Consider the following 21,560-nt stretch of genomic DNA (forward strand, 5'->3'; position numbering starts at 1 on the left):
TGTGATCCTCCTACCTCAGCTTCCTGAGTAGCTTGGAGTATAGGCATGTACCACCAAGCCAGGCCAAAAAACAATATTTTTTTTTTTTTTTTTTAGTTATACTGCTTATCTTGAAAGAAAAATCCTTAAGTTTCAAAAATGAAAAGGGGTGTTCAAAACTAGAACTTTAAGTGCATGAGTTAACCAGCATCAGTGGGGGCAGGCAGGTCTGATGGCTAAGAACTGAGGGCTTAGTACCTTACTGGAGGCATCTCCATGAGTCTCAGACAAGGAGCTGGAACTGAAATTCACCCATAATATCAGGAACCTTGGAAAGACTTCATTAAGTAAAGCAGGCCAAAAAACTTTAGCCTTCTAGTCCAGGGGAGCAGCAGGGAACTTACATTGTCTGCCCATTACTCTGTGTTGGGTTAAAAAAACAAAGTGATTCTATGAGAAACCAGAACTTTAAGCCTACATGGAATCTAAATTAACTCCATCCTCTTCTTATAGGGTGCCCAAGCTGGAAATGTAATATAAAAAAACTGATTCTGGAACTTCTAGGGCCCTGGTTCCTCCTTAGGGATACTCCCCAAACCCTGGACTTCAGGTTTCACACCTGAGAAATGTCAGCTGCTAACACAGCTTCAAAAGCAAAGTTATAATTGACATTGGTACAGGATCCATCATGAAATGGGTAGTATAGCTAACAGGAAGATCAGTACTCTAAGAGTTTAAGATAGGACAACTAAAGGAAATGGTGAAGTAGGGTGTTTAAATGATAAGATGTGTAGGAACTGAAAAAAATAATTGGCAACTGAAAAAAAGTAAAACTTCTAGAAATAAAAATATAAGCACTGAAATTTAGAAACTTAATACATGTGTTAGACAGTAGACTAGATAGGAGAAAACAATTTGTGAATTGAAGAAAGATTTGAGAAAATCACCACATCTCGTACAGAGTGGTAAGAGATATGAGAAAAATTAAGAGACCAAGAATAGATTGGGAAACCTAGCTATAATGTATAATGATAATATAATGGGATTTTGGAAGAAAAGAATAAAAAGAATAAGGAAGAGTTAGCAGTCAAAGATAATAAAGGTGATAATTTTCCAGGCCTAAAGAGAAACAGTATATAGAGTAATGAATCATACTGAGTTTATAAGCAAGATAAATAAATCCAAACCTAGTCACACCATAATGCAACTGCAAAATATCAAAAAACAAAACAGGTTGGGTACATGGCTCAGTGGTTAAGTTCCCCCTGGGTTCAAAACAGCACTCCTTGGTACCAAGAAAAGAATGCTGAGGAGAAACCATTAGGGTGAAACACAGTTTAACACACAGTACCCTCCTTCCCTGTTCCCAAGAATATTAAAGGAAGTAATACAGAGAGAACACTTCCTAAAAGGAAGGAAGGCGATGCAAGCAATGAATGGCACCACCAACAAAGCTGGTTTAAGTGCATTTGAGCACAAACTACAACAGTAACAAAATGATCCATTTGGATAAAAATAGGGTTAAAATCAAGGTGAAACAAACACTTATGATATTTAAAAAATGAGGGCAATGTGGTAAGAGTTAGAACATTGTAAGTTGTACTATGTATAGTTCTGTTAAGCCAGCATGCATGTTGTATCAGTTTCCTAGAATAAAAATTTATCTCAAACTCAATGTCTTAAAACAACAGAAATGCATTCTTTCATCATTTTTGGAACCAGAAGTCCAAAATCAAGATGTTTCTGGGGTTATTTCCTTTTTTGTATACTTTCACCACCTATTAGGTCAAACAGGAAGCTCCAAATGAGACGCTCCTATTCCTTTCTCCCAGTTTCTGGTGACTGCCAGCGACCCTTGATCTTCCTTAACTTACAGCTAGATCACTGTGTGTTCACATAGCCTTGCCCTTTTCTGTGCCTTCTTTTGTTCTTATAGGGACACTCATCATTGCATTTAGAGCTCACCTCAACCCAAGATGACCTCATCTCAAGATCTTTGCTTTAACTACATCTGCAAAGATCCTTACTCCAGATAAAGTTGGGTTCTGAAGTTTTGGATGCACATATCCTTTGGGGATCACAGTGCAACCCAGTACTTGTGTTAAAAAATGTAAAGAAGCTGGGCGCGGTGGTGCATGCCTATAATCCCAGTGGCTCAAGAGGCTGAGGCAGGAGGATTGAGAGTTTTTCAAAGCCAGCCTCAGCAAAAGCAAGGCGCTAAGCAACTCAATGAGACCCTGTCTCTAAATAAAATACAGAAAAAGGGCTGGGAATATGGCTCAGTGGTCAAGTGCCCCTGACTTCAATCCTCAGTACAAAAAAAAAAAAATGTAAAGGGGGTTGGGGTGTAGTTCAGTGGTAGAGCGCTTGCCTAGCATGTGTGAGGTACTGGGTTTGATTCTCAGCACCACATATAAATAAATAAAAATAAAGGAAAAAAATGTAAAGGTATTGTGGGAGGAGAGAATAATAGAAATCAATTGGATTAGACAAAGGGAAATGAAGGGAAGGGAGAGGTGAGGGAATAGGAAAGACAGTAGAATTAATTACTTATAACTTGTATATATGACTGAGGTAATTCCACATCATGTATGACCACAAAAGTGGGAATAAGTTATACTTATTAACTTATTAAATAGAATAAGTTATACTCTACGTATGTATATTCTGCCAAAATACGTTCTACTGTGGGCTGGGGTTATAGCTCAGTTGGTAGGGTGCTTGCCGCGCATACACACACAAAGCCCTGGTTCAATTCCCCAGTACCATTAAAAAAAAAAAAAAAATACATTCTACTGACATGTAATAAGGTAGCTATTAAAAAAGTCTTTCTAGAAGGGTAGAATGTTTAAATTCTAAACAAATGGTGGTATAAAGGAGAAAACAATCTCCTTGTCCTAAAATAGGAAAGAAGGAATAAAAGCACAGTAAGGTCAGATGATAGAAGTTCAAATAAATAAGAACTTATTTTACATGTAAACAAGTTAGGATACAATTATTTTAAAAGTCAGCATAGATTAAAAGCAAAACAAAATAAAACACCCATACTATAAATGGTTACATGATTACAGGCTTGGGCTCATTCAATACCCTCCTCAGTGCCTTACAAGACTGAAATGCAATTTCATCTAATATGCTCAAATCATTTTCACCTGTGACAATGGGAAGACTAGACTACAAAGGCCAAAAAGAAAAAAAAAAAATCCCTTTCAAGCCAAATTTCTCCTTTCTGGGTAGTAAGTAGGTAGGGAGTTAATTTTTATGTATCAGTTTGAAGATTTTTTTTAAAAGGTTTTAAAAAATATTTTGGTGTTGTAGATGGACACAACACCTTTATTTTATTTATTTATTTTTATGTGACGCTGAAGATTGAACCCAGTGCCTCACACGTGCTAGGCAAATACTCTTCCACTGAGCTACAACCCCGGCCCACAAGATTTTTTTTTTTTTTTAAATAGTACTTATAGTGGCTTAAAAGAATTAGTAAAAGATTAAAACTGTTAAGATTTATTTTTCATCCCCCACTCATCTTTATTCTTCAGCCAAGTTCATGTCTTAATAATAATGATAATACATTCTTTGAAATTTCTGACTACAAAGAATAGATCTTGTTACCAAACCTGGTAGACTGTGACTGATTTTCAATCATGGTGAGCACAATTTCTGAATGCACAGCATGGGCCAATTTTAATGAGTTCAGAATAAAAAAAAAAAAAAAAAAAAGTCAATTGCAAACACATAAAGGATATCTGATGATTTTATCCAAGGAAAAAAATACACATTGCCAAATAAAAATTTTGAGCACAATAGTGATGTCAAAAAATGAAGAAAACTCAGTCAATAGACTGCCTTTTTACCATTTTGATAAAAAGATGAGAAAGTCAGCCCTAATGATATGAAATATGGTGGTGGTTGATTTTTAAAGTGAACAGTGAAAGGAATTTTAATTCAAGACCTATCTCAATTCTTATTAAACCAAGCAATCAGAAAATCTTCTGCCTTTCATAATATAGTTTAAAATCAACTTGGTTTGCCTCCCCCAAAATACTACTCTCTTGAATGACAGGATTGTATTACTCATCGTTACATCCCTAACTCACTGGATAGTGCTTAGTGGTAAATAAATTGTTGAATGTGCAACTGACAGGATAAATTCCCCAAAACATCTCTCTTATTTTAATTTTTTTTCTTTGTAGTTGTAGATAGACAGCATGTATTTGTTTTATTTGTTTATTTTGATGTGGTGCTAAGGATCAAACACAGTGCCTCACAAGAGCCAGATAAGCACTTTGCCACTGAGCTACAGCCCCAGCCCAGGTTGTAGACTCTTTCCCCTATACCTTTACAACATTTGTAAACCAGAGGAGGTTAAATTCTGACAGTCTGATCCCAAAATATTCTTTCCTGTCATGTCATATGTAAAACATGTAGTTAGGACCTAATATAAAGCCAATGCCTTCAATACAAAGCACTATGAGATGTTAGAAAAGTATCTTATTTTGACTTTCAGCATAAAGTAAGATACTTCATTATTTAAACATAGGAGTAATTTCTTTTTAATAAACACACTTAAAAGATAATTAAAAGACTCTTAACTAATCTCACTTCCTCCTATTCCTGATGATGCTTAAATGTATTATTTTTAAAGCCTTATTCAAAATGCCAAAAAGACAAATATCATCAATTGATATAATTTATTAGTGATCACTTTGAAATTTAAAAAAAACTAGAAAATCAACAAAAGCAATGAAAAGATACTAGTTAGATTTTTTTGAACAATCAGCCAAAATTGATTGATTTTTAAAGACAGGACAAAGAATACAGTTCGAAGGGGCAACAGGTTTCTACCTGAACTGTCTTTAATACGTTTCCTTCTTTTGATAAAGGTAACAGCTGGTAATCAGAATTTTATATCACCTGGGGTCACTTGATTTGATGTCAATTTAAAATTGTCATTAAAAAAGGTTTGTTGGGGGCTGGGGATGTGGCTCAAGCGGTAGTGTGCTCGCCTGGCATGTGTGCAGCCCGGGTTCGATCCTCAGCACCACATACAAACAAAGATGTTGTCCACCGAAAACTAAAAAAAATAAACAAATATTAAAATTCTCTCTCTCTCTCTCTCACTCTCTCTTTAAAAAAAAAAAAGTTTGTTGGGGGAAGTTTTTATTGATGCTGCTTTAACTTTGTAATGTGTTTTGACTGGGTAATGTAAGATTGAAGACATAAACAATATACACTGTACTTTAATAAGCACATCTGATACAGGTATGGTAGGTTAGCAATTTTCAAGTTACTTTATATTTGTACCAGGGCTAGAAAAAAAATAAGTAAGCAAATTATAGATAATAGGAAGAAAAATAAGTTACAAAGAAGGGGAAAAGCTATAATGAATCCTATGGTACTTGATTAGGAGTTGGAGATATCAGTATGAGCTCACATTTCAAATACATATAGAATATACCAAAGTCATTATAGATGTGTATATACATGTTAATACACATTAATATATTTCCCAGCTCTGTTCATTGAGATCTAGAAGCAACCTAATAGCACAAGTACATCTAATGCCCAAATCTTAAGTTCTGAATACTGTTCTCCAATGAAAGAAACAGGGATCTTTGGAGAAATTACTGTTTCTGGAGTTGGGAAGGAGAAAATACAAGATAAATCTGGAGAACTTTTTTATGTGGGGGGTGGAGGGAGTGGTGCTGAATTTGAAACCAAGGCCTCACTCATTCAATCTGCCACTGAGCTCCCACCTTGGAGCATCTTATGGTTCCAGCAAGTAAGCAAGGATAAGGAGGAGGAAAAAAAAGAGGCAGGGGGCAACCCTGATGGTTAAGCCTGGAACAATCTGAGCAACAAAACAAATAATTATAGTATTGGGTTTTAAAATAAAATAAAACTCCATGGGTTTATATTTAAAAAATGATTGAATAAATAAGGAAGAAGGGACAACCCTCCTATACATTAGAATTCCAAATATGTGTAGATAGCCCCCTCTCCAGTGGAGCTTAAGTCTTCTCTTGTGTATCGTTTGGACTTGTTTCCACAGAACAAAATATGGAAAGGGAAAATAGTTTTACAATAGAAAAATCTGGCAGATACCATTTTAACCAAGGGATAGAGGTTAACATCACCAATGATAAGTCACATTGGTCTTATGTACACACTGATATATTCAGAAGGGCACCACACCTCTGTGACATTCTTCCCCAGTATAATATAAAATATCCATTAATCTGAATTGAGAGATGTTCTACAAAATATTTATAGGTTATAATTTAAAATGTCAAGATCTAGAAAAACAAGGAAAGAATGAGAAACTGTTAGATTAAGAAGACATGATGACTAAATGAAGTGCAGTGTGTTAGAGTGGGTCTAGGAACAGAAACAACATGTTTATGGAAAAACTGGCAAAATCTAAATAAAGAATCCTAGTTAGTGTCATCCTGATGCAAACAAGTTAGTTTTGACAAACCTGTAATGTTTATAGAAGGTGTTAGCATTAGTGGAAGCTGAAAGCAGGGCATAGTAACTCTGTACTAACTTTGAAGCTTTTCTATAAATCTATAGTTAACCCAACTTTTTAAAAAGCTTCTGCAATCCTTACTAATTTGTATATTTTATCTGTAAGATAAAACATTTCTTAATTCATATACTAAAACTTATCAATGATGCAGAAAGAGAACTAAATATTATAAAATATCAGCTTATTAAAGATTACAAATCAGAAAAGCTTAAATGTATAAGCTCTATAATAAAAACTTTCACAATTTCTTTAAAAATTGCATTTAGATGAATAGAGGATATCCTAATATCAGCTAATGAGAAGATGAATAGCAAGGAATTGTTGCCTATAGGCAAAGAATGTGAGCTTATTGATCATTTGTGTGTACAAGAAAGATTTCCTTGAAAGGGCAAGGCAAATACCTTTAATTTTCCCTCAACATAAATTGGTTCTTTCTTAACTCTTTTCAGAATTTACCAAATTTTAGCTACCACATGCTACTTTAAGATTTTCTATGTCTTTAAAGAACTGAAGCTATAAAATGATATAGGGCTTGGGGAGGCAACACATACCTGAACATTAACTGTGTGTAACTGGGAACTGAGATAGGTGGTTTTCGGTTTTTCTTCTTTTCCAGTTTTCTGTAATGGAGGGTTCTATAACCATCCTGTGGCAAAGTGCAGATATTCAGGGTTCCTGGTTGAATGAATACTTAACTGGTATCACTTTTGTTGAAGAAGCAAGGTAAGGATGGCTTCCAGAGGCCTCCACCCAACATCTTCACTGCTGCCATTCAGGAACTGGCCCTGTGGAATGCTACCCAGGACTCTGGGCACAAGAGGTGACAAATGGAGCTGATGATGTTTAGATGTCTGGTGACAAAGGAACTTCTGCCTTCCCTGTGTCAAACAGTTCAAACGGGTAGGGACCATCTGTGAAACAATGGTGAGAGTACACGAAGACTTGAGGTCAAAGTTCTCCCTGCAGTGCCCTAGTGACTACAACTACAAACACACCCACTGCCAAGTTCTTCATACCCTGCTACCATCCCAATATGTCCACTGGTAACATCTACTTGGACATACTAAAGGACAAGTGGTCTGCCCCACATGACATTAGGACCATCCCACTATTCAAAATGGACAGCACTTTGCATACACATGTTGCTACACTCTGGATACACACAGGGCCTTTAAATACTGTAAGAAAACTGTTTCCTGACCCACCTTGTCCAGCTTTTCTTCCGGTGTTTTCATTTTTTTCTTAGATGGTTCTTTCTCTGGTTTCTGTGCCTTAGGCTAGGATGTCTTATTTTCTTTTTAAAATTTTACTTTGAGACAGGGTCTGGTTGAGTTGTTCAGGCTGGCCCTGAACTTGTAATCCTCCTGCCTCAATCTTCTGAGTAGCTGGGATTGCAGACCTGAGCCCACTATGCCAAACTTGTTACTTTTATTTTGCTTATGTTTGTCTCCCATGCTGAGCCCTTGTGAAAAATAAATTGACTACATTTGGCTTAAAAAAAAAAATTAATAGGGGTGTCAAGTTTTAGGACAGACATGTATAATCACCAGTATTCTTTATAATCTACAGTCTGTAAGACAATTATGAAGATGAAAGGATTTAAAAATAAATGCCAATTCTAGAAACAATTGTAGTTATGTAAACAAGAGAAGAAGCCTGCATTAAGAAATTCATTTGGTCATTAGAGGGGAAAAAAAGTAAATAATAAATTAGCTCTAATATATCTAAAATAAATCAAGAACTTCACCAAAAATGATCACAGGGATGTTTTATAATTTTTCTATAATAGCCTGAATCATCTTTCCATTTTTAGTTTTGGCAGTGATAATGCCAAATACTCTAAACCACTCTACTCCTGAACTTACACTGAAGAATATACTGATTAACACTCTAACTGCACTAATGAAACTACTACTCATTCTTCTTTAATGGAATGTATGTCTTAATTACACTTCTTTTTGCTTCCCCCATGACCACCCAGTACTAGGGACTGAACCTAGGGCCTTCAGCATGCTAGGCAAGCCTTCTATCACTGAGCTGCAGCCCCAGCAATTACAGTTCTTTTACAAGCTTAAGTTTTCAATTTTTTAAAGACAGGGAAATTTACTTTTTAACTTTTGGAATCAAACATAAATGAAGGATATTAGGAAAATCAGCTAAGCTGGCAAAATTATATAAAGCTGTAATTTCATGAGAAAATCCTATTTAAGAGTCTTTGCAACAAACATATAAGGTAACATAGTACCAGGAACCAACTATTTCACTTAACTCTCAAAGCTATAAAGTTCTTGACAAAGACCATTGGATCTAATAGTATAGACCTGAAAATATGAAATACAATATCTCAGAGAAATTTAAAGTATTTAGAGAGCACAGTAAGACTTTTTCTTATTCAGATCCTTAAAAATATAACATTTGTATTTGCCTTAAATATTTAAATATTTGTGCTGCTGGTAGAGACAACGATAGACTAAAAAGGCCCTGTCAAAAGGATCCATGAATGAGATACATTAATTATTCAAAAGAGAAAAACCTGTTACATTGGATTTCAATTCATGATTAAAATTTAGAAATAATGGCCAACACATGTTCTGGATCAATTAAAACTTTTTATATCAGGTAACTTAAGACATAAGGAAAAGACAAAGACTACTTGGAATTTATGATTTAAGTGATAGATATAAACATATAATATTTTCCTTATAGTATCTATATTACTATATATACTTCTGATACTTCGTACCAAAACTATTTTTAAAAAAAGAAGAGGTAAAAGCAATTCTCCTCCTACACATTTCACAACAAAAGACTTCCTATTATCTTTATGGTCTTTCCTGGAAAACATTAGAACAAGCTGAAGAAAAGCCATCTTTTTTACATAGAAGTTATTAATAATACATGCTTTTTCTTAAATTCTAACTGGTCATAAATTACTAAATAAGTATTTTTTTAAAGGAGTCCAGGATAAAAAAAAAAAAAAAAGAGTCCATGAGTCCAAAACCAAATGTTTTAAAATAACAGCCATTAAGTATTAAAAGTTAATAAGAATACACTTAAATTTGGTGCAAATTTAATTTTATTAGACCTTACAATGAATGTTGTGGCATATTGTTTTCCATTGTGTGACAATTTATTGGCTGGCACCTGAATACAGTACTTCTTCTGAAAAATACACAATGGGAACTGACAAAAGAGAGAGAAACTAGTTGTTTAGTAATACAATGAGGGTGGGGAAAAAAGAAAAAAAAAGAAAAATAGAAAAAGATGACCAATTTAGTTTCCTTAGTATCTAATTTTATAGTTCCAAGCAATAGTGCTGCTGTTACAATGTACAGAATATGGTATTATCTCATACAGCTCCCACAATTCTGAGAAAATTAATTACAAGCATTACTATACCTGTAAATTCAGTCTAGGGTTTTTTCTGGGCAATATGACTTTAAAGAGCTACTTTTCCAAATATCACATAAGTAATTTCCCCAAGTCACAGTAAATGGAGGTTTCTAAAATATTACAAATTAAGGTAGCCACTTTATAAGTGAGCAATCACCTAACTTCAAAATCGTAAGGGCACCAAATTATCTTTGTTGATTTAGACAAACTTGTCAGATTTAGGGACAAGAAAAATGACTATTTTAAAATCTATAATCTATTTGTCTTCAGAAAGTAGACTGGTATCTGAGTAAAATGACCTTTTATAGAAATTATCAAAACAGTGGAACATCTAAAATTCAAAAGCCCCAACAGGGTATTTTTTTTGTAGAAATTTAATCAAATTCAAACATTAACTCAAGCCAACACCACCATACTACAGTTTTATTTTGGCTCAAATGAGTACAATTAGTTCACTAAACATTTATTCATCTGCTCTTAAAATTTAAGAATTTTATTTTATTCAGTCTTACAATTTTAAGAATGCTTTCAGATGAAGGCCTTAACAGTATCTGAGGTCACACTTATGAACCAACTTCCTCTAAAATAAAATCATGGACAATTGTGATCTAATAAACTGATTTTTCAAGAGCTCCCAATGGCATTTGTAGAGAGGGAGAATTGTACCCTATTTGAAATAAGACATTACAGTTATCAAGACTGAAGACTAGTTCTAAGTTACCTATTTTTAGTGGTGGAAAAAATGATATTTTAAGAAATCCTTATTTTATATTGGAGTTGCCCGATTCAATTTCACCTGTAAAACAACATTAGATGTGCCTAGCTCAAAGAATGTGTAAAACCCACTCCCTCACCCCTGCCAAAAAAGGAGGGAAAAATATTAAATCACTTTAAAAAATCCAATTGTCATCTTTTACCTCCAAACTGAGATCAATTAATATAGAGTCACTATACTGGCGAAGTTTTCCTTTTTTAAAAAAAAGTAGCTCATGAATATATCTTATATTACAAAGTTAGAGGCAGATGATTTAAAAATATTAATGTCTGATATTTCTAGAACATTTAAGTCATAAATTATTCTTAATATATGTGGCAGTTGAAATATTTCATCAAATTTGCCCAGAGTAGTAAGAGATCGTAAAACCTCTTCATCAAAAAGTTGGAGAGTGGCCATTGATCAAATTGAGCTAATGATCAAATGAGCTAATCATTTTCCAATGGTGAAATTAAATTTACAACCTAGTAAAAGAGGAAGGATATCTTTTTAAAAATCAAACCTCAATTATTTAGCCAAAAAGTCTAATGTTTTTTTATTTATTAACTACTCTTCATTACAAGTTTCTACTGACTTAAGATGAAGATTAATCTAATGTAACTGTGTGCATGATGACTCTTTAAATAGCATTGCATCAACCTTCAGAATAAAATGTCAACCCCAAAATCCAAGTGGGTGATCCAGCTCATTTAAACTCACAGGTAAACTGAATTTTTCTCAAACCAATAAGGAGCTTTTTATTCAGAAAAATTTCATTAAGACATTTTCAGGGCAAATATGCCACCATAAATTTTATTCTGAATAACAATAAAGTGCTGAATGAAAATTACCTGAATCTTTTTTAGTAGTTTTCACTTATCTTTTCTTAAAAGAGCCCTTTCTGTGGCATTAGCAAATCTGTGAAAGAAAAGAGGGAAGGAGGGAGAGAGGAAGAGAGGGAGAGAGGGAGAGGAGGGAAGAGGGGAGGGCTAACTTTAAGTAAGGGAACAGGAAGCACTGCAACCTTTTGTGTTTAACTGGGGTGACAAATAACTGAGACCAAAGTAATTCATGCAAGTTATCTTGAAAGGTATACATAAGCTTGAAGAAAGAAAGAACACTGTTACTGACCTTTGATACTACGGCAGTAAATTGCATAAAATACCTTAATTATCCTAGATGCCTAGATCTGGCTTGGCAAGCATCATGCCACCGACATGCTTTAGCTCTTTTTTTGTAACAAAACGTGATTTGCAGTTCGATGACTGAATATCTCAATGTGACTTATTAAGCTGTGTGATAAACTTTGAGGTTAAATTTAAGCAAATTTTCTACACCTAATCACACCATCAGCACAAGCAGGACAACGCTGGAGCAGCATGAAAGGTGGGTCACTTTGGAGTCTTCCTTTTACTGCATGATATATTAAGATGACAGACCTAAATTTCAACTGGGTTAATGAGTTAGAATAGATTTGTTTCCCAAATTTAGCACACAAAAATTTCTGTGGATTACAGAAAGAAACCTCAGATGTGAAGAAAAAAAAAACAAAAACGCTTGAGCTCAGATAGCAAACCTACAGCTCTAAAAACTGTCATGCTACAAGAGTACTTTCATAAAATGAACTTTGTAACAAACTTAAGAAAACTGTGTTTTGAGTTGAAGTTGACCAACTGCTGCATAGAAAATACACTAACATACAACAGTCAAGTTTAAGCCGGTGCATAGAGAAGATAAAGCACTTATGGTAACTGCAAATGGTAACAAGTCCATAAGGTTTGTACTTTGTACTACCTAGCATGGGTCCAGAAGGGGGAAAAATTTTGTATTAGAAATGGTTAAGAAAAAAATAAAATAAATAAAGTGGAAACAGGAGAGAAGCTTGGAGGAGAGAAGAAAGAAGCAGGAAAGAGACCTTCAATTGTATAAAATTCACAAACCAGTAAAGTATAAAGACACCACTGAAAAACAGTTAACTCTGTCCCAAACAAGCAACAGCAAACAAAACCAGAATGGATAAGCCTTTGGTGGACAACTTTAGAAATTTGAATATGACATTACAATTTCTCAGTAATTCACAAATAATATATGGTATATTTATATTAAATACTGGGAAACCAATCCTGTAAATTTGATGCTTACAATGTGTTAGCTGATGAGAGCACAATGATATTAAGCTAAATGAATGCTGGTGTTATCACAACAGTGCTCATTTATGAAACAACTGTTAACCAATTCGTGCTTTAACAGTGCTTAAATACAGTCAAATTATCATCTATGAAGAGAAACAAAGGTCTCTAGCTTTTCTGGAATATGCCCTTTATAATATATTCTATGATTCACGATGACACGAGCAGCCAGACATTGCAATGTGGTATGATTTATGGGCTGGATCAAATTTTTAGCTATTTCCTTCTCATCCAGCAAGTCACTGGCAGTTTGTTTGTGCAAGTTTGTGGCATCAAAATGTGCACCTGATTTAATAAGGAGATTCATGATGTCTGGATGGTTGTTCAAAGCAGCGATATGTAGGGGGCTGTTGTCATCGGAGTCTCTGACATTCACATCAGCACCACATTCTATCAGTATCGCAGTAACTTGCAGAGATGGAAATTTACAAACAGGGTATCGCCCTACACATGTAGTATTCTTGTCCACAGCCAGATGAAGAGGGCTGAAGTTATTCTTTCCTCTTGGATGCAGCTTAAGAAACCTGTAGATAGTCTGCTTTTTGAAATGGTCCTGTTCTAGAGTACAAGGAACTTTCTCTAACAAGCAAATTAAGTGCAAAATGATGGAAAGAGCCTTATTTAATTGTAATGGGTCAGCTGGACATTGAGTTTGTTTGATAGCTCGCTCTATTTCAAGGACGCTTTTGCACAGTATGCCCATAAGATCATCAAATGTGACAGTAGTACCCAGCAGGCCTTTAGCCCTATCCTGTAGCATAAAGGAGAATAGTTCTGCAAAAGATAATAAGCTGCTAGCGGTCATGGGGCTTAAGGGGTCCAAATTGTTCTGTTGCATATCCAAAGCGTACTTCCATAGGTTGATGCATCGTTTGAAATTTCCAGAGTCTGCATAGACAGCACCTCTATATCTAATATAGTAAGAGGTATCAGGATGAGAAGGACCAAGAATACGTTCTCTAATCAATAGTGCCTGCATTCTCATCTCATCAGGATCAGCAATAAGACCTTCTAGCTCCTCTGCACTATTTACCTCCTTGGCATAATCATAAGCCATTATTAGTGTCTGTGGTACTGGTTTACTAATTATATTAGTCCTATCACTGTACCTCATGTTCATTGCCTTTTTCCAGTATTTCAAAGCCCCAAGGAGATCTCTTTTTTTGTCTACAAATGTAGCTCCGAGAAGCTCTAGAGCATTGATACGTTCTGTCTTGCTGGTCTGTGCATGGTGTGTCAGAAAATCCACAATATTTGTGTGACCAGTCACACTTGCTGAGAGAAGGGGAGTCATTCCATAACCATCTTTTTCCATCTTTGCACAATACATAAGAAGCATCTTCATGATGTCCAAACTTCCAGATTCTGCACAATCATGCAATGCAGTATTACCTTAAAGAGAGGAAAATAAAAAGTAATATAATTTGAGAGAAAAGAATATAAAGTAATACAAATATGTACTTTAGAATCTAAAGAAAAGCAGACAACTCCAAGCCACCCTTAACTAGGTGATATTTTAATTACAAAGAAAAAAACAATTTTGCTCAGTACCTAAAATTAATATATGATACACAGCAGGAGCTGAATAAAATATTTGTTAAACTTACTGAATAAATAACATGACCAAATTAGGTAAGGAAAGATATCTAAAGTCACCAGATAAAAGAATTAATATAACGCCTATTGGTATTTTTCATTAATGTTTTAAGTGAATATTCTATGACTAAAAACAGATGAAATAAAATTAACTAGCTATTCAGTTTTGCTGACAGTCACTTAACTTTCTGGATCAGCTTCCCCATTTCTTAAGGAGAAACCTAGTATTTTAATATCTAAGATTTTTGCGTTTGATTCTAATGGAGGTCAGAAATTGTCAAGTAAGCTTCAGCTATTTTAGCCAAAACTTATGGTTACAAAGTACTTTCCCTAAAAACCTCCCATAAGAAAAACAAATCCACTGAAATCTGAAAAATACGTGGGTAGTTCAATATGAACTTTAAAAGGAGACATCTGAAGTGTCCTTTCGTAATGAAATATTTCCCATTGTAATTTAATTTTTTTAAACATTCTTTTTAGCTGTACTAAATGTTCTAACACTGTCCTGTTCTTCCCACACATGAATTAAAACTGACAACAGGCACTGGAACATTAGAAAAAGCCTGTATGAAGTATATTAGGACATAAATATCAGGTATTTTAGCTATGTAATTTTTTTTTTAGTTGTAGATGGACACAATATCTTTATTTTATTCATTTTTATGTGGTTCTGAGGATCGAACCCAGTGCCTCACACATCTAGGCAAGTTCTCTACCACTGAACTACAACCACAGGCCCCTAGCTATGTAAGTTTAAAGATAAGTATTTTACTAATTATCAAGAGAAATTATCATGCAGATCTTTGATATTTACATACAATGTTTGCAGAACATTTCAACAGTGAGTCATCTGGGGCATGTCTATAGAAAAAGAGTTAATTAACAGCATGCTGAGACTGCCATCCTTAGAAAGACCTACTTGCAAGATTGACCCTTGGCTGGCATTTGGGAATCTTTAACAGTTCTCTGCATTGATATAATCCCCACCCCCAAAGGATAAGGTAGCTCGCTGTGCCCCCTGCACCCACAATGCATGTCAAACACCTAGTTTCTTTCTATAGTCTAAAATTTTAGGTGTTAGGCAAAGGGTACCTACCTACATAAGCAGTCTCCTGGTAAAAACCATAGAACTAAATGTCATGAAATTTCCCTGGGCAGTGTATTTTCACTGCTAGGGAGGAATGTGCTCTGTGTGCCTCTTCATAGAAGGGAGAAAGCATAAAAAAAGGCTGCACACATATTTTTCTAGACCTCAGTTGCATCTTTTCCCCTGATGATCAAGTTCTGTATCCTTATTACATCATTGTAATAAATCTTAGCCATGAGTACAATTGTATGGTAAATCACCCTAAACATAGGGGTGGCTTTTGGGACCACTGACTCAGCATGTGGCAGGAAGTTGTTTAAGCCTAAATACTTCAAATAACAAATCTACTTTATCACTAAAATTAGAGGAAAAAAAGTTATTATTCATTAGTTCTTATATGCTTGTCCTGTTTTGTCTTCCATGATATCTGTAAGGACAACATAATTATTCCAGAGGTTAATTCTGACTCAAAATTTCAATGATCAACAATGAAATTATGTCTAAAAATATTTTTTTTGTTGGGGGGTGGGATATACCAGGGATTGAACCCAGGGGCACTCGACCACTGAGCCACATTCCCAGTCCTTTTTTGTATTTTATTTAGAGACAGGGTCTCACTAAGTTGCTTAGCACCTCACTGTTGCTGAAGCTGGCTTTGAACTCAAAATCCTCCTGCCTCAGCCTCCCAAGCTGCTGGGATTGCAGGCACGCACCACCACACCCAGCTGAAAAAAATGTTTTAATAATGTATAAGATGACCAAGCACTGAGAGTGCCTAGAACTTCCGATTACTGATGTTCATTTGTTTAAAATAATTTCTATTAAACACATTTATTAGACCAAATATATTTTATAAATTTTTTTATAAAATTTTTTTTAAGAAAGAGTGAGAGAGGGAGAGAGAGAGAATTTTTTAATATTTATTTTTTTTTAGTACTTGGCGGACACAACATCTTTGTTTGTACGTGGTGCTGAGGATTGAACCCGGGCCGCATGCATGCCAGGCGGACGCGCTATCACTTGAGCCACATCCCCAGCCCCGACCAAATATATTTTAAAAACTATTTTGTTTTATGTAAACTATTTTGAATTGAGAATTACAACTATTCCCATCCCCACCCCCAAGACATAGGCAATAAGAAATAAAAAGAAATCTCTAGACTGCATTCTTCTCTATTCAGAATAATATAAAATAAAAATAATAATGCAGGAAAAGGCAGTTTTTAAATTAACTAAATTTCTACATTTCTTGAAATAATACAGCCTATATTTTTGGAATAATAATACAGTCTAATATTTTGAAAACTACTTCATATAGAAGGCAGGGGTGAGGAGGTACTTTGACACCTAGTAATGTCAGGGATAACATAACTACACACCAATTAAGAACTAGGAAAGATGAAGGAGCTCTTGCAGTGCAACTGGTTAACAAGTGCTATTTATAAGAACTAGGAAGGATGAAAACTGTATTTTTAAAAATTTGCTTGAGATGGGTACGGTGGCACATGCCAGTAATCCACCAGTTTGGGAGGCTGAGGCAGGAGGATGTCAAATTCAAGGTCAGCCTCAACTCAATGAGACCCTGTCTCAAAATAAAAAATTAAAGGGGATGGTATTGTGGCTCAGTGGTTAAGCATCCCTGGGTTCAATCTCTAGTACAATTTTTTTTTTCATAGCAATTATGAGACAACAAGGGGGCACAAATCCAGAAGTGAGAAAACTAGAGGGATTTAGGAAAGCTTTCCACAATGGCCTCTACCAATTCTGGAAGAGACATCTGAAAACTGAGCAGAACTTTCAATAGCCTTGCAAGGTCTAGAGGCAAAAACTTGAGTCTATAGTCTACCAAAAAAGGAACTCTAAAAATTCCATATACTTTGGGTTTCCTCAAAAGTATCAAGGTACCAAAGGCTGGTACCTTAGGGAGTTAAGGTAAATTACAAATAGGCAAGGCATCATAGGAACTCAAACAGAATTTAATAACAATCCAGGATGAGTAGTATATGTAATCAAAAGCTATAAGCAAATGTAAATACTATTTAAAGGAAGATATTATAGTATTAGGACTCAATTTTTTTCTTTTCTTTTTTTTTTTTTTTTTGGTGGTGCTCAGGATTGAAGCCAGGGCCTTGTGCATGCAAGGTAAGCACTCTACCAACTGAGCTATATCCCCAGCCCCCTAAAGCTCAATTTTTTATGTTGATGATATGTAACTGATGGTATACCCAATCAAAAAATAATGGACATAAAAAAACAACCAGAACACAAAAACTAAAGAGAAATAAAGACCTGAGAGCTAAGTCTATCATGACATTCAATTAATATAGTTATAAACACAAATTTAAAAGCAATTATGCTTATCATATTAAGAGATTTTTTAAAAAATTGAGAATTCAACAGAAAACTGGAAATTACAGAAAATAACCAAATGAACATTCTAAAAGTGAAAAACTCAGTGGGTGGCTTTTAAAGTAGGTAACACACAGCTGAATAGAGAATTAGTACACTAAAATATAGGCCCAGTGAAATATACAGAAATAAAGCGAGGATGGAAAAGCAGGAGACTCTAAGAGACAGGGAACAATGCCAGAAGCATTAACATACATAAAACCAGAATTTGAGAGAAAGAAAATGAGCCAAAAACAATGTTTAAGGAGATAAAGTTAGAGACATTTCTGAAGCTGATGAAAGGTTATACTATAAATTTAATAAGTTTTACAAACACCAAAAAGGATAAATAAAAAGAAAACTACATTGAAGCAAAGCACAGCAGAAGTGCTGAAAACTAAGGAGAAAGAAAATCTTAAAACTAGACAAAGGGTGGAAATTGCCTGCAAAAGAACAATTTGACAGCAAAGTTCTCACCAGGTACAACAGAAGCCAGTAGACATGGAACCCATACTTAAAGCCACTAAAGAAAAGTAAACTGCTAACTTAGAATTCTATACCTACATCATGAATAAATGTGAAATAAAACACCATTTTAGATTAGAAAGAAAAACCCGAAACTAAAATATTTATTACTAGCAGACCTAAATATCATGGGAGTACTCTTTAGACAGAAGGAAGATGAGCCACTTGGAAGCTAGAGATGTGGAAATAAGTATCCACAAAATGAGTAAATTTGTAGATAAATCTTAAAATATTGACTTTAAAAATATCAGTATCTTGTAGAGCTTGCAATACATATAAGTAAATACTTTGATAGCAATAACATAAAAGTAAGCAAGATAACTGCAGTTAAAATGTTGTAAGATCTCTGCACTGTTGAAAGGAGTAAAATTAGAAATCTGTTAGTCTTCAATAAGTCAAAGTAGTGATTAATCACTAAAGCAATCACTAAAATAATAGTTCCAGAGTATGGATATAACTACTACATTGTCTTTAATACAGAAGAAAAAAATGAAATACAAATAATCTGAAAGACAGAGAAGGTGATGATGACAATGATGACAAAGAATGCAAAACAGGTTGGCACAAATAAAAATAAAAAAGGTAGCCAGATTTAAATTCAGCTGTATTAGTAATTATATTAAATGCAAGTTAACTAAATGGTTCCATTAAGACAAATGTCCAAAAACACAAACTCCAAAAACTCAAGACATGTAAGATGCATCTTAAATAAAGGAATAAAGAAATGCTACAAGTGAAAAGGTGGCAAAAATATATCCTATATATAAACTAACCACAAAAATATAACTTATATTTTTATATTTAAAAATACTCTATGTAAAAACTAACCATAGAAAGCTCTTTAGTACTAAATTATCAAAGTAGACATTAAAGCAAAATACATGATTAGACATAAAGGAAATATTTTATAATGATAAAATTCAAAATACAAAGATTCAATAACCCTAAATTTGTTTTCACCTAATAACATGGGTTTGAAATCCATAGAGCAAGAGTCAACAGAACTATAAGGAAAATCAGACAAATCCACAAACAGTATAACTGAATATACCTTTCACTACAGAAGACCAAAATCAGTAAAGATAAAGAAATTTAATGATAATTAACATACTTGATTTAAGGACTGAACAGCTGTAGAATCCCAGTGTTTTTCAAGACTATATGAAGTATGCACAAACACTGACCATATTTTAGGCCATAAGAGGAGTTTCAACAAATGTAAAAAAGACTGCAATAAAGTTAGATATCAAAAACAAAAAGATAACCAGAATAATCTCTGTATATTTGAAATTTAAAAGTTCACAAAATAATCTGAGTCAAAGAAGAGCTAATAGAAATTAGAAAATATTTTGATGGGATGACAATGAAAACACTAAAGAACTAATCTTGTGGGACATAAAATCTGTACTTAGAGGATAATGTACATACTCTTAAGTGCCTATATTAGAAAAGAAGAAAGGCTTACAATACCTAAGTATCCATTCCAAGAAGTTATTTGAGGGGTGGGGAGAACAAACCCAGAAAAGCAGCAAATAATAAAAATCAGAAATGAATGAAAAAGTGTAAGTTACGCTAGTACAGTATTTTTTATTTTCTTAACATTGTATTAGCTGTTGTACCTTTTTAATCTTATAAGTATGCAAGGTAGAGGAAAAAACATATTCTACCTACAAATAAAATACAGATTAGTGGTAAAACATAAACACACAAATGACACAAATGACACTTTGGTATAATGATCATTTTTAAGATCATGTTAAATGCCAATCACACTAAACTCCAGTAAATAAATTACACAGACTATAAGCCAAACCTCACAATAAAACTTGAACCATTCACATTACTTTACAACTCAAAAACTTTCATGCTTCTTCTAAGAAAACACAAGAAAATCTTTAAGGTAGCTTTCAAAATTCTACAGCATTGATTCTCAAGCACTATTTATGTGGAGAAGAGAGTAATAAAATTTATGGTTTAGAAACCATGTTAGGTGAATTAAGATTATATCTTGGTTAGCATAGACACACTTAAGATACACATCGGGATGTGGATTTTAAATGACAGAAATATTTCGAGATTCCAAATCCTCCAGCCTCATTTCTCATTACCACTGGTGTGAATGATTCATCATGCATCTAGCCAAGGGGATGCAAAGGCTAGTGTACACTTTAGACTCTGCAGGCCATAAGATTTCAGTAGAAATTTGCCAAGTAGAATGAAAGTATCCATAGGCAATATGCTAAACTAGTAGACACAACTGATTTTCTTTTTTTTTTCTTTTCTTTCTTTTTTTTTTAGAGAGAGAGAGAGAAAGAATTTTAATATTTCTTTTTTAGTTTCCGGCGGACACAACATCTTTGTATGTGGTGCTGAGGCTCAAACCCAGGCCGCACGCATGCCAGGTGAGCGCACTACCACTTGAGCCACATCCGCAGCCCCACAACTGATTTTCAATAAAACTTTACTTAGGAACTCTGAAATTGTTAAATATCATGAAATATTTCTCATTTGACTTTTTTCCCAACCACTAAAAACTTTAAAGCTAAAAAATGTAAAACATGAGAGCTATTTCTTAACTCTCTCAGGTAGTACTAAGTGGAGCTGACCCCCGTTTGCCAAGACATTATTAATACCCCCACACTTACAGATTCTACATATGCTTTTAACATTACTCCAACCTATTTCTTCCAGCATCAGTTTATTTCCACCTCCATGTCTTGATTTTCTATAATGCACTTTTTTCTTTACCTTTTTAACTTCTTATTCTTCAAGTTTCTCAAGAATTTCAGCAACTCAAAGAGGCCTTCTTGGTTATACCATATCAATTTGTCATTCTGGACATGTCTGGTGACTATGTCTCATCCTGGTAGATACTCAATATTAAAATTGTATATACTTATATATACCTTACACTAGTATAATGCTGCTGCCTTGCAAATAGATTTTCTTACCTAAATTGTCTATTCCTCAAGTATAAGATCCTATATTGTTTCTGTCCCACAAAAAGCTAAGGTAGATTCTAAATTTTTAATAATTGATATCACCAAAAGTGATCCAAACATAGCTTTTGAGGACAAAATAAGCTCAAAAAATAAAATTAAAAGAGGAGATCTCAAT

General features: G+C 34.2%; 1 protein-coding gene across 1 annotated transcript in view; it reads right to left on the minus strand.

Annotated features, from left to right (window-relative positions):
- Window positions 1-9,569: 9,569 nt before the first annotated feature.
- The window catches only part of Fem1c (fem-1 homolog C), a 28,621-nt gene continuing 16,630 nt past the window's right edge, over window positions 9,570-21,560 (minus strand). The window contains exon 3 of the mRNA XM_076856657.1: window positions 9,570-14,239. Within this exon, the coding sequence (XP_076712772.1) occupies window positions 12,930-14,239 (1,310 nt within the window). The 3' untranslated portion in view covers window positions 9,570-12,929. The remainder of the gene's footprint in view (window positions 14,240-21,560) is intronic.

Source organism: Callospermophilus lateralis, chromosome 5, assembly GCF_048772815.1.
Source record: "Callospermophilus lateralis isolate mCalLat2 chromosome 5, mCalLat2.hap1, whole genome shotgun sequence".
NCBI lineage: Eukaryota > Metazoa > Chordata > Mammalia > Rodentia > Sciuridae > Callospermophilus > Callospermophilus lateralis.